Raw genomic sequence first — 14,627 nt, 5'->3', positions numbered from 1 at the left:
ATCTTCTCTAAAATTACTGGTAATGAATGCATGCAGTTCGTTCTCGACATTCTCCAATTTCTAGCAAAGTCCCTAGGCTCTTTTCAATATTCCAAAAAATTATTGAATATAAAATACAAGCATAAATAAACATGCAGTGTACCAAACAGTTGAGCTAAACCCTTGCAATCTGGTGCTAAATGTTAATAAATAGATTTGAATTTAATTTAAATTTTACCATAAACTAACTTGGACCAATTGACTTTTGTTTCTGCCGTGGTTTCCACACCCATAGAACAAGAATCCAATACCTATCTATGTATTATAAAGGTTTCTGTGTGGACAAATTGAGATAGTAAATGCAAAACCTTATGACATAATAGAAGTAAAACATAATCTGTGTAAATTTTCTAAAAAAAATATGAAAACAACTTAAATACAGAAAGGACTTGAAAAAAGTTCCAGAATGCTGTATTGCAGGGAAACTAGACTACGATTACTACAGTTATTCTGCAAAACAAATTTTTGGGGTGAAAGGAATTTTTAAAAAAAATTTATTTAAAAAATTTTTTATTTAAATTTTTATTTAAAAAAAACTCACCATGAGGTACAGTTGTAGACTTACAAATTTTTGTGCTTGGGTTTCAGTTATACAATGATTGAGTACCCATCCCTCTCCACCAGTGCCCATTCCCCACCTCCAATGCTCCCAGCATCCCTCCCATGCCCCCCACCCCCCATCCCACCCTGCCTCCGTGGCAGGACATTCCCTTTTATTCTCTCTCTCCTTTTGGGTGCTGTGGTTTGCAAAAGAGGCATTGAGTGGCAATCATGTTCTGTCTCTAGTCTACTTTCAGCATGCTTCTCCCACTCCTGGGAGGATCCTCCAATACCCTTTATTTGGTGCTCCCTTCTCTACCTGAGCTACCTTTTTCCCTAGCATGGTGGCTGGCCTCCAAGCCATGGAATAAACCTCCTGGTACTTATCTCGGCTATTTTGGGGTATTAGTCTCCTATTTTGTTACTTTCTGTTAGGGGTGAAAGGAATTTAAGAAGAATTATGAAAAGCGAGGGTGGGGAGATAGTTTTGAAGCCTGCAAGTTGAAATTTTGGGTCCCTCGGTAAGAGAAGGATGGACAATGTTTAGCACCTGAAGAGTTTAACTCCTTCAACTCGAGGCAGAATAGTTCTAAGAATCTCAGCCACAGAATTTGTTGAAACAATCAGTCACGTCTGAAGAAGGAGAAAGGGAAATTTTTTAGCAACCGTCGTTGTGACTCTTTGCTGGTCTCTTCTTTGACATCTTTTCAGTCCCATCCCAGAATGCCTAATTGGTTATGCTGCCTTTCTGGAGTCGTCTCATACGCAGGGATTGAGTGCGTGTGTGCGTTGCTGTGTGTGTGGTGTGTGTGTGGGGGGTGTACATCGGAGGGAAACAAGAACTAATTCGGTCCCCCAACGATCATACATCTATTCGAAGCGCGATGCTGCACTCCAAGAGCGCCCAGAAGGCGTTTTATCTCTGTATTAATGAGCATCCTTGGGCTCCCTGAGATGTAGGTCGGGCTCTTTGGAAACACCAGCTAAACGACCCTGTGCAGTATCTCATATTTCCAGGCGGGGTGCGCTGCTGATTCCCGCACACGGGGGTGCGTCGGGCCGGCCGGGGGGGAGAGGAGACACCTGTGCCTTGGGGACGCAGGTGAGTCCCAGCTACTTTCCCCGGCTCGTTCTCAGCCCCTCCCCTGGCTCGCTCCTCATTCCCGGCTCTAGGCTCGCCCTTCCGAGTACCCTGCGCTTTTCCCCGCCGTCTCCTCCACCCCCCGCACCTCGGCCGGCGGCGGAGAGGGGCCCCCCGCGCCTGGGCCTGCCTGATCGGCGCTGGGAAGGACCTCGCACCCTGGGCGCCCTCCGCCCCGGCTGCAGCGGCTCCCTGCCAGTCAGGCGAGCCGACGGGCGGCGCGCCCCAATGAGAAGCGCCGGCTCCGCGAGGGCCCCTCCTCCCGCGGGCCGTCCACCAATGATCGCGCGGCGGAGGCGGGACCCCCAGCCTGTCCCCGCCTCCCCGGTTAAGGCAGCTGCGGCGAGTCTCCGCTCCCCGCTGGCTGGCTGGCGAGGGACGCGCCAGGGACCCGGAGCCGGAGCCGGAGCCGGACCCGGGGGTGGCAGCGGCAGCGGCGAGGCGCCCGGTGCCCGGCCGGCGGGGACACGCGCGACAGCGGAGCGGCGCGGGAGGCGGGCGCTGGCGGCGACCCCGCGCCCCGGGCGAGCGGAGCCTGCGCCTGGCGGGGACGGTCCCGGGTCCGCGCGATGGGCGAGGAGAAGTACCTGCCCGAGCTGATGGCCGAGAGGGACAGCCTGGACCCGTCCTTCGTGCACGCGTCGCGCCTGCTGGCCGAAGGTAGGGCCGCGCGAGCGCGGGGGGCGGGTGGGGGGTGCGGGGCGCCGCCGCCGCCGCCGCGGCGGACTCCGGGACGGCGCGCGCTCGGACCCGAGCCCGGGGGCCACGCGACCCGCCCAGGGTCCCCGAGGGGGACCCTCGAGTGCAAGGTGGTCTTCGCGGGGCATTGCTCTTCCCCAAGGGCAGGAGAATCAGTTTGCAAGTGAGCGGTGGGCAGCGTAGTGCTCCGAGAGCATCCCAGCGGCAGGTGAGCTTTGCCCCCCCCCCCCCGCCCGTCGCCTGGCTGCATCTGGAAGGTTTATTTTTTTGGGGGGGGAGGGGGTACCCCGTCATCTAATTATGAGAGTCGGGTTCGAGTCCTCCGCCTCTCTCTCGCCCGCGCGGCAGAGCCTGGCAAGCTCCCCGGGGCGTATCCGATCTGGCAAACACTGTAACAACAAGTCTCACAATGTGATTACAATGTTACTACAATGTTACTGGGCCCGCTCGAGCAAATCGGTGAGCTCCGCGGGGACAGTGCAGACAGTTGCAGACAGTGCTATGAAAAGTCTCCCACCGAATCTAGCTCAAACCGTGCAGGTTCGGCTGTGTGGGTGAACAGGGCTAAGGTGCTTGTAAATCTCTTTGAGATGATTTGGGTCCTCTGTGAAATGTGGTTCCCGAGTCTTCCTGACCATTGAGCAACTGTTTGACCAAGTGTGAATTTTCTTTGTGGACCTGCAGTGTTCAAGGAGGTTTCATTCTCAGAGGAGTAGCTCTAGCTTGTCTTTTGTATCGCTTCCAACCGCTGTTTTAAAACACAGATATTTCTATGTGACAGAGACATTGACATAGTATCCAAATTACTGTCTTAACATTGAAAAAAAAACGCAGTCTGATATTAACACTCGGTAGTGCCTACACATACCTTTCTAGATAACTCTAGATATTTTTGACGAATGCTTTCTCAGTAAGGAATTGTGTCGTCATCAGATTGACAACAACACACATTTGTAGTTCAGGTTGTATGAAATTACCTTCAGTAGAACTCACAGTGACAACTTCCTCTTCCCTAGCCCCTCAGCTTTGAAAAGAAATGTTTTTCTTTATGAGACTTGGTGGTGCATGAAAGAAAAATTTCTGAGCTTCCATGTATGAGCCAAACAGGCATTGGTTATTTTAATATTTTATTGGGACTATTATTCATAGGAGTCAAGTACAAGATATTTTTCATTTTTTCATTAAGGCTATAAGAGATAAAAATATTCAATGAGCAAAACAACTACTATGGTTTTCAGGGAACAAATTATTTCTGTGGAGGTTTAGAGAAGGTAAAACACAATGAAGCATACAACTTCCTTGGTTTTGACTGAAAACAAAAATTAAAGTTGCAAATTTAAGTCAATTAAGAATTAAACTATCCCTCTACTAACAATTAAATGCAACTACATAAAATAGGCATATTGAAAACTTAAAAGTTAATAAGTGCTTAAGTGTTTAAAAATGCAACTATGCCTTTTCCAATTGTTTACTTCAATACATTTTACAGACATGTCTTTATTTATCTGAAATGTTTTAAGATGAAAAAAACAAGTTACAGCTGTTAATGTTCTCTGACCTGCTAATTGAAGTTCTCTTTGGGATAGCAGTCTCTATGGTTAGTTTATCTCTGTTATAAATGAGATGGCAGGGTTAAGACCGTTGGGCTAATAAATGCATTTTAAAAGTTCTAAGTATAGTGCACAGGTAATTCGGCAGTCAGAGAACGCTGTGCACCTGGTTCCTTAACATTTCATCTTCTCAGGAACTTGATTTCTTGATACTTAAGAGCGTGTTAGATTTATCTTGTAATTTAATTTTTTCCCAGTAGGGGGAGGCATGCACTGCTTTCGTAAAGAATCTGGAGGAAAAAGCTAAATAGCAAAACATCCAAGAAACAAAGAGAGGTACCCAAATTTCAGGCAGGAGGAAAAGAGAATGAAGGAGGCAGTAACATTACCTTGGGATTATATAATGACAAATACGAATAGATATATAGGGTTAAATTAAACCTTTAATTGTACCTGGGGCTTTTCATTTGTGAGTTGCCCTTTGAAATTTCAAATACATCTTAGTGAACATTTTTCACATTATAGATTATAAATAATTTTTCAAAGGCCGTCTGCCAAGGTTTCTAGGTTTAGCTTCTGATTTCTATAGGCGAGTTTTATTGATATCTCCCCCATACCTGAAAATGTACTGATTGAAGGCAGTGGCTATAAATAAATCTGACATAGATATTCATTTGGAAGGAAGGCACACACTGAAGTACATTTCAGCCAGTACTCTGCAGACAGTCTCAAGACTGAGTGAGTAATAAAAATGATCCACATGATTCAGTTCTTTGGAATGATGTTCCGGAAGCTAATATATTTAAGGGTAGTGATATAAACCAATGAGCTTTCACAGTGATTTATTTTGCTTGTTTGATTGGTGATAAATGCAATCAATATTCAATTGTGAGACTTTGTTTTGATTTTCGGCTGTGGTGTTAAAAGAGCAACTTTGTTACTTATGTTATAGTATGTTTCATTTCTGCTCTTACTGCTGTGTGTTTTTAGTAGGGTCCTTCTGAGAAAGCTAATGGAAGTACTCAGACATTTTGTGAGTTTGGTTGTTGCTTAGAAAGGAATAATATGGTTTGAAGAGACTTTATAAAGTAGTTAATTAAAATAATTTTCTTCCTGTAATGATATTAATTACTCATTGTTATGGAAGGTGCTTTTGAATATGATAAAAAAGAAAGCAAACTGCATGATTTTTGAAGTTCCACTCAGCCTCTGAATTTCCTTTCCAGATGAAATTAGATGGGATTATTGATATCTTTGCTTCTTCTGGGAAGTGCACTAAACTCTGAACCCAGATACCTGATTTTTTTTTTCTTTTTGGATCACACCCAGCAATGCACAGAGCTTACTCCTGGCTCTGCACTCAGGAATTAATCCTGGCGGTGCTCAGGGGACCATATGGGATGCTGGGGATTGAACTCATGTTGATCGCGTGCAAGGCAAATGCCTTGCCCGCGGTTCTATTGCTACAGCTCCCGAGATATCTGAATTTTAATTCCACTTTTGCCTGAACTGAATCTTGGAAGATTCCTTCCTAGTTTCCATGTTTCTCAAATTAAGAACTTAGACTAGGTGATAGATATTTTTCTTTAAAATTCTAATTAAGTCTGGTACTACAGTTGATGTTAAGTAACCAGTATTATGCATTCACACTAACTGGTTGAATAGTTTTGAAAATTTTTTCATTCTCATAGTTTATTGATCATCGATCAACAGCGGGTAGGGCGTTCGCCTTACACGCGGCCAACATGGCCGACCCGAGTTCGATTCCTCCGCCCCTCTCGGAGAGCCCGGCAAGCTACCGAGAGTATTCGATATGCCAGACACAGTAACAACCAAGTCTCCAGTGGAGACGTTACTGGGCCCGCTCGAGCAAATCGACGATCAACGGGAGGGCCTTTACCTTACCTTATAGTTTATTGACAACTATTGTATTTATCGAACTAAAATTTAAGTTGAGACACATGCATTATTTTGGGCACTGGAATCAGATTTGTGTGCTAAAGTCGACTGAGCTATATCACCAAGGCTTAGGGATAAACATGTGCATAGAAATTTTGTCTGCAGACAAGCATGCATGTTTGTTGACAAGATATATCTTTTCAAATATTTATATCAAAAATGCTACTCATGGTTTTTTATACATGGCTGCCAGGGATTGAACTGTGGATAAGACACATGCAAGGAAAATTTCCTACCCAGAATTCTATCTCTCTGAACCGCTATTCCATACCTTTTTTTTTTTTTTTTGGTTTGGTTTGGAACAGGCTCAGCCGTGCTCCGGGCTTACTCCTGTGCTCAGGGATCACTCCTGGTGGTGCTGGAAGACTCGATGTGGAGACAGGAATCAAACCTCATCAGCTGAGTGCAAGGCAGTCGCTTTCCCCACTATATTATCTCTCAGATCCATACTTTATTCCATACTTTTAAAGAGGATCACTCTATTATCCAAATCAGCATGTTGGATTTGGTTGGTACAACTTCCTAATATATCAACGACCGGTAGATTTAGCATTGTTTTGACTTACTCATCCTAAGACAAAATCAATTATTGCCAAATATCCAAATAATTTGATCTTTTTAAAAAATTTTTTTAATTAATTAATTTATTTATTTTGCTTTTTGGGTCACACCCAGTGATGCACAGAGGTTACTCCTGGCTCTGCACTCAGGAACCACCACTGGCAGTGCTCAGGGGGACCATATGGGATGCTGGGAATCGAATCCGGGTTGGCCGCGTGCAAGGCAAATGCCCTACCCCCTGTGCTATTGCTCCAGCCCCAATTTGATCTTTCAAAACTTGAAATGTATTTAAAATTTTGCTAAAAGCTTGGCCTTTCATTTATTATGAGCCTTCACTTTTGCAGGTATAGCCGAACTTTTAAAACCATGAGGGGAACAGGGATTAATGGCTTTCACAGAGTTAACAGGCATGTTAAAATTGTAAATAATATTGACTTAAAATTTAATTTCGTATTCCTTGATTTTTTTTATGCACAGTGGTAGTGAGTTCTTAAGATTTTTGTTTGTTTTCATACCCCACTGGCAGTGCTCAGGGCTTCCAGGCTTGCCCTAGAGGGATCACTCCTTCAGGGTCTCCAGGACCAAATGGATTGAACCTGGGTTGGCCCCAGCAAGCAATGCAACGGCTTTCCTCACTCTGTTATCACTCCAACCCTACACAGTGAGTTTTGAAAGAAAGTTATTGCTAAGGTTATTAGTGCTTGGCTTTGGAAATGCAATGGTGTGCCTGTGACTTTTCATCTTTTGTTTTGGGTCTGCAGCCACCTGATTTCAGGACTTAACTTCCGGTTCTGTGATCAGGGATCACTCCAGGTGATATTCAGAGGATCACCTGGGTGTACTGAGGACTGAACCTGGATCAGCCACATGCAAGGAAAATGCCTGATCTGCTGCTCAGACTCCACCCCCCACCTGTGACTTTTCTTTTTACTAAAATCCCTTTATTCCTGCTCAGGTTTTTCCTCTTCGTATACACATTACGCTGTTAATAAAAATCTCCTGTACTTTTTTAGTATCTCACTTCTGAGCTCAGGTCAACAAAGGGAGACTGTGCATCTCCTGGTCCTTCCAGTTGCAGGAAACTCAGCCTCCCTGAGGCATGTATTGACTTGTTCCAGGGCAGGACAAAATTTGCTTCTCCCTATGTGGTCTCTGTCAACATCAAGATGGGTAGACTTTCATTTCTTCTGGAATGAGGTAAAAGAACTAATAGTAATGAGACCGCTCCATTGTCATCCTTTCTTGGTGGGAGAAGGGTGTTTTGTTACTATTACTGAGTATTAATAATATTATGATTATACATAACATAATATAATATATAAAATAATATAATATATAAAATAATATTATATATAAATATTATTATAATCATAATATTATTATGATTTCCTTATAGCCTCTGCAGTACCAAAGGACTCCCTTTCGCAGGAATGAAATTAAAATTTTGATTTTCCAGTCATTTTTCTCTGATTCTGCAAGAAGGAAAAAGGGCTCTTCTTTACAGCAGGGTTAGGTTAGACATCCAGGCTTACAAGTCAAATATATTCGACTGGGGCCGGTTGAAGCAACCTTTCATCTGTGTTTCACAGGTGGGAGTAGTTTGTAGCCTGAAAATTTTCTGCCCTAAAACCAGGCTATTATGTCGCTAGATCAGTCTTTCCTAAAATACAGGAGATTGCCTCCAAAGTGGACCTGGAATAATTGACAGGGTTCGAAGTAGCACTCAGTGCCATTGGTAGGGAGACACTTTCTGCTTGTTCATGTAAAGAAGGTAGATTTCTAGGGTAGGGGCTGCTGTATTTTTTTTTTCCCCTTGCAAAATGGGTTGTAGGCCATATCAGTGTGGAAACCTTTGTTGGGCTTGGCATTTTCCTCCTGTCTGCTTGTCTGCTTCTACTTTTATGTTTCAGATTTGTCAAATTTTCTGATATCTTTCTACAGCAGGATCGGTAGAAGAAAATCTAGCATAGCGTCTGTCAAGTCATTTTTGAGTCTTTTGTTCAGGGTGGGGCCACTCCCAGTGGTGGTCAGGGCTTACTCTGGCTTTGTGCTTAGAGGTCACTTCTGGAGGCCTCAAGGGACCGTATGGGATGCCAGGTGGGCCATGTTCAAGGCAAATACCCATTTTATTATGCTTCCATTCCAGACCTTAGTGTGAGTCTTGGGATCCCAGACCATCTTCCCTTTTCTCTCCACCTTTCTCATGTTATCCTTACGCTTGTTATATGTATAATACTTGGTCCTCCATTTATTTATGTGTCTTAATTTTCTTGTGAGTTCCTATGATGTCCTATGCATTAATATTTCATTAACTAGTTATACAATAATGAGCATTGACAGGGTAAACCCATCTGGGTAATAGGAACATTATTCTCTCTTTATCTAGATTCAAAAGACTTTGTGACATAGACCTCAGGACAAATTGGAGTCTAAGCATTGTTCTTAGTTCTGTATACAAAATTGTATTGAAGTTTTGGTTAATTGGTTGCTCTGAAGGGAAAACAAAGTTGCTTAGAGGTAGTTTTTAGAAACTCTTAGAAATAACTTTATGGTGTCATCAGTGTTCTTATGCAGTTCCTTGCTTGAACACCTGATCTCCTTTTTTATACAAAATGTATCTTAGTATTGTGTTCTGATGCCAGTATGCATTTTGAAGTTATAAGCATGATAAGATTTAATTTGTTTATAGAACCCAACATCACCACTCTTCTCACATAAATGGTGAATTTAAGTAAAATGTAAGAGTTACATTAAAATACAGTTTGTAACAATTACTAAGTGATGTACTAAATTACTGTTAGCACATAACCATGTTATACGAAACCATTATTTTCTCAAGTAGAGAGTTCTGAAATGATTGAGTGCTTCATTAGTTAAAAATTTGAGAGGTCGTAATTCAAGCCCGCAGTTACTCAGCCATCACTGTTTGCGGTCATTTGTAGCATATCCCCCATTGCTCACTTGGACTCATGAACACTCCCTCCAAAACATTTCTGCAGTAAAGATGGATAGTAAAATATAATAAGGCCCTGAAGATAAAAGTTATATCATTTGTCATTTTATACAAACAACATTTTGGTAAAACAACAGCTGGGGAGTGAATTGTATTGGGCACACAGTCTTCTGCATTTGAGTATATATTCACACCTGTCCTCAAATGTGTGGTGGTAGTACCTATCTGAAATGTGCACTGTTTGTATAGAAAGAGGCATCAGATGTTTAATTTCTTATTTTTTAAATCATTGTCAAAGGACTTAACAGCATACAAAAGATACAAGACCAGGGCATAGTAAGGTCTGTTGTGCCTGGCAGATTGAAGATAATAGGATTTCAGAGGTCATGACTCCCATTGGTCATGGTAATCAGAGTTTTTTCTTTATCACCATCATCACCATCATCAGAATCATTGGCATCGTCAACATTAATTCTTTTACGGAAAGCGGTGTGGTAGTGGAAGGAAAGTCAGATGTCCATATGGGAAGTATGACAGATCAATTAACATTGTTATTGCCATTATACTATTTCTTCTTTTTAAAAAAATTTTTTGAGCCACAGCCTGCAGTGCTCAGCTATTACCCCTGGTTCTGTGCTCAGGGATTATTCCTGGGAGAATTAGGGGGCCATTCGTGGTGTGCTGCTGGGGATCAAACCTGCATTGGTCGCGTGCAAGGCATGTACCCTACTTACTGTAGTATCTCTGGCCCCCAGCCAGAGAACACTTCCTGTGTTCCTTGATCCAGACAAGTCTTGGGTGAGACAGGCAATTCGATTTATAAACAGGCGAGCGTACTAAATACAGACTGTGGTTAAGGATCATTGAGACAACCCAGATGTTCTGAAGCATTATATATTGATTGATCTTGAGTGATTTAATCCAAGTAGGAATTAGAGAAATTTCTGATACTCTTATTTGGATAGCATTTTTCTTTTCATGTTTTCAAGGGACAGCTGATGTTTGCTGAAATCCTTTAGGAAGGAAGGAAAACTGTAGATCTTCTTTGTGTCTTGAGGCAGTTATCATTTTTGTTTAATATTTGGAAGATGAGTCGAAGTCACATGTGGTCAGAAACAGATAAGTTGAAAATGTAACTTGATAAAATGTCATCAATAAGTTCAGAGACTATAGGATTTAATAACCTTGAAGCATACTGTTCATTATTATAGCTCTGTTATAAATGGCACAATTGATGCCCGTTTCTTTTAAAAACATTAAAGATTAGATTTTTCTTTTCTTGTAGAAGAGCAGAATGAATGTGTTTTCTCTAGAGTGTAGGTATTTTTAGCAGTTTCATAGAATTGTATGTCAGATAATGATGGGTCCTGACTACAACTCAGGAAAGGGAGCTTCCCTGATAGAAACATAGAAAAGAGTCTGAAGGAGAAGAAATTTATTAATTTTTAGACGAAAGGGATGTCTGAAGTAATAGCTACTTTTATTGAACATCCCCTCTGGCTGAGATTTTTATATTATACCCAAAAAGCAGAAAGTCTAGCCTCCATTTTATCCGAAAACATGAGGAGGCTTATTCAAGGGCAGCCTGTTAAATTTGTATTTTTGAAGCACTAAATCAAAGGTTAGTTAAATGTCCAGTTAGAATGTGAAAATGTGTCATAAATAAACCATTAAGTATTGACACATTAAACAACATTTAAGACTGTAACAATATTTAGGACTTGATTAACAATTTTGGTAAGTAATAAATTCCTGTTACCTAGAATTTGTTGTTTCCTTTTAAATAATTTTATACGGTAAATTAAAAGTTTTCTGATGTTTTAGAACATTGATATTCATGCAGTAATGCACTTCCCATGTAAAAGAAAGCTGTGAAATGCACGTAGTGTATAAAGGATATTTAACAGAGTATATTTCTTCTTATATATAAAGATGTGTAAATAGGTAAATTTAGAAATGAAGTGAGTGTTAAATTGAATGGAGACTTATCTGTACTTCTAGGCAGCCTAAGATTTTCTTTCTGAAAAACAAAAGTTAGAAGCCTTCATTATTGTTATTTTTTTTACTCACCCAAAATATGGTGGAATATGACCTTAAGGAAATTATGTGAACATATAAGGACATTCGTTATACCAAGGCAGATAATATATTGGTATATGATAATGTTTTGTGATGTTTTCACGAATAATAGATGGATATGCACTAAGTTAATAAGAATAGTGAAAAAAATAGAACTTGCATATATATATATATATATAGTTGACATCTAGTATAATAAAACACTGCAATAATTAGAAGGTACTTACTGAAATTAGATAAAAAATAATAAGTATTTTTTGAATAATAATATAAAACTCATAATGAAATGAGTTTCATTATGCCACATAGATTCCTTTTGAAAAAATGAGTAATAAATACACATATGTATAAACACGTGTGTATAATATTTGCTATATATTCTTTGGGAAGTAGTATAGTCTTGGTCCAATTGGTTCTTTATTACTTATATTACTGAGGCCTACATTTATGTTAAGCAGGAAATGAAGAAATAAGAGCTAAAGTCGATAAAATAGCATTGTACAAAATGGTTTTTTAAGAATAGTGATAAACAAAATAGTTGATGTTTTAGGAGTCTTCTGTAGGGAACTGACATAAGTCTGCCAGAGGTTATAGAAAACTTTATCCACTATGGTCACGTTAGTTAACATCTAATATTAGTAGGATATATCCACTACTCTGTAAAGTTGGTACTATAATCTGGAAGAATTATATATGAGTATAGCAAACAACATTACAAAATTGTCCCCAAAATGGAAATATCAGAGGCTAGGTATTCTTGGAAAATATAGTAAGAGAAATTATCCTGAAAAATGGTTCCAAATGAATGGCAGAGCCTTGTAACACTTTGTAAACTGTGTCATGCTGGTCTTATTTTATACCAAAAAGCAAAAATAAATAATTTCTAGGGGCTTTTTTTTACACAGAGGGCGTGAGAGTGGATTTGATATACAAGACATGGTCAGCTCATCAGCAAGAGAGCAGTTCAGCAATCTTAGCCCCGAAGAGAAGCTATGGTGACCTGAATTTAAATAACACATTGTGCAGAGTTAATAGAAATTTACTAAGGGAAAAAGAATATTGGATTGGATAGAAGAGATGAAAAATAGAGGTTAGTCAAATTTTTTTCTAAGTTGTTCCTTGGTAATTGGTTTAAGATTGGTGTGAGTAACCAGGATAGGAATTAAAAAGAGATTAAGGCTGTGTTTAATTGGATTATGTAATGACAGACCTGTGGGAGGTGGGAAAAATGCAAATGGGGTGGATCTTGGTTATTCTAGAGAATAACACTCTGGAGAGAGTGTTTGGAGTGCAACAGGAAGAAGATTTAGGATAAAATACTGAGGACTATCAGTCTTCAAGGTGAAGACTGAAGAAAAACAGACTGGATACTTGACTGAAAAAGGAATTTCCGAAAGTATAGGAGAGAAAGCTCACATAATTGCAGTATCCAGAAAATAGAATATTTGGAAAATGAGGGTTTGTTAATATTTTAAAATCCTTTAAATGTTAAATAAGAGTAAGATTAAAAATCTCTCTTGGACTTGAGCAGCAAAGAACAAATTGTGAGAGGAACTGGAGAAACCCCAATCGTTATCAGGAAAGGGAAGTGAATAGAAAGTGATAATGTGATAGAGTAACAGTTAGAAAAATCTTTCTAAGAACTTTGTCTTCATGAGAGAGGGAGGCAAGGAGTAATGAATGTTCAAGTGTGTGAAACTGATAATCCAGTTTTACAAACCCAGCAGTTTTGCATATTTCACTCAGAGATTCCCAAACTTAGTTGGCCTGTATTCCCTTTTCAGAAAAAATCCACTTAGTTTGCTCTGAATGGATAGCCGCTGACTTTCAGTGAAACAAACAGAAAGTGCTCCCTGCTCCCAAATTGCATCTGAGGCCACTAGTATCTCCCTAGATCTCTCCAGTGTCCTGCATTTTGACCACTTTGTGAAATATTGGTGACCTATGTTGTGGATAGTAGAAATTTAAGTAATTTCAGCAGCATTTAAGTAATTCTAGTTAGTGCACAGATGCTGGAGCTCCATTGTCTAGTTTCCTCTTGTATTCCTATTACTGAGGATTTGTATTATTTTACATAACTTTAGCTAGCATCTTTCGGTTACTCATATGTAAAATAGGATCATTCTTAGTTCAATAAGTAAATGTAGGCATAGGTTTGTTTCTGTTGCTCACTGTAAATTATAAATTATATTTCTAGACTGCATCCTCTTCACTTCTTTAACTGGGCCAACTTTTGTAGTGATCTTGGGGCACCCTTATGCAGAATTGCTTATCATATCCTAAACCTGTAAATTAATTCTTTCTCATTCCTGCACTTGAAATGAGAGTTTTTAATTTCTCCCAAACCCATAGCATGTACCTGCTTTTCTTTCAGTTCTCAGAGACTTATTGGGAAATATGCCTTTGTTTATTATCACAGAAGTCAATATATTTTTCATTTAAACTTGTGATTACTCAGCTAGTATCAAATTTTCATAAGTGAAGTTTTTATCTGCATTGAACTGAAATGAATATTTTCATCTGTTATATGCTTAAATTCTTGGAACGTCTTTGAGCATTTATTTGTAGTGAGATAATGGTGGTAAAATACCTGCTTATTATCTATTATATGATTTTTTTTTACTATTTTTGAGGTTTTATTTAAATTCTGTGATTTATAATACCATTAATAGTAAAGTTTCAGGTATACGATGTTTCACACCACAAGCCCTGCGACTGTGTCATTAACCCTATACCAGTGTCTCTAGGTTCTTTCCTTTCCGATCCCGACCCTGTTCCTTTCTATTTTAGGTTGTTTGCAGGAATGGAGAGAATATAATCAACACATTAGACCTGAAAGTGTTGTGCTTGTGAAAACTCTTAATTTATTTTATATTTTAATTTTTACGGCTGGAGCGATAGCACAGCGGGTAGGGCGTTCGCCTTACACGCGGCCAACATGGCCGACCCGAGTTCGATTCCTCCACCCCTCTCGGAGAGCCCGGCAAGCTACCGAGAGTAGTCGATATGCCAGACACAGTAACAACCAAGTCTCCAATGGAGACGTTACTGGGCCCGCTCGAGCAAATCGACGATCAACGGGAGGGCCTTTACCTTTACCTTACTT

At 40.3% G+C, this 14,627-nt stretch overlaps 1 protein-coding gene across 2 annotated transcripts in view; it reads left to right on the top strand.

The window, feature by feature from the left end:
• Positions 1-2,289: 2,289 nt before the first annotated feature.
• KHDRBS2 (KH RNA binding domain containing, signal transduction associated 2) overlaps positions 2,290-14,627 on the top strand; it is a 535,359-nt gene continuing 523,021 nt past the window's right edge. For both annotated transcript variants that reach the window (XR_008795493.1, XM_056137375.1), the window contains exon 1: positions 2,290-2,380. Coding sequence is in view for 1 of the 2 variants with exons in the window: in XM_056137375.1 (XP_055993350.1) it covers positions 2,290-2,380 (91 nt within the window). In the remaining variant the exon portion in view is untranslated. The remainder of the gene's footprint in view (positions 2,381-14,627) is intronic.

The sequence above is a fragment of the Sorex fumeus genome, unplaced genomic scaffold (genome assembly GCF_029834395.1).
Source record: "Sorex fumeus unplaced genomic scaffold, SorFum_2.1 ptg000124l, whole genome shotgun sequence".
Classification (NCBI taxonomy): Eukaryota; Metazoa; Chordata; class Mammalia; order Eulipotyphla; family Soricidae; genus Sorex; species Sorex fumeus.
Note: the sequence above shows the minus strand (reverse complement) of the source record. Positions and strands in the feature narration are given on the sequence as shown.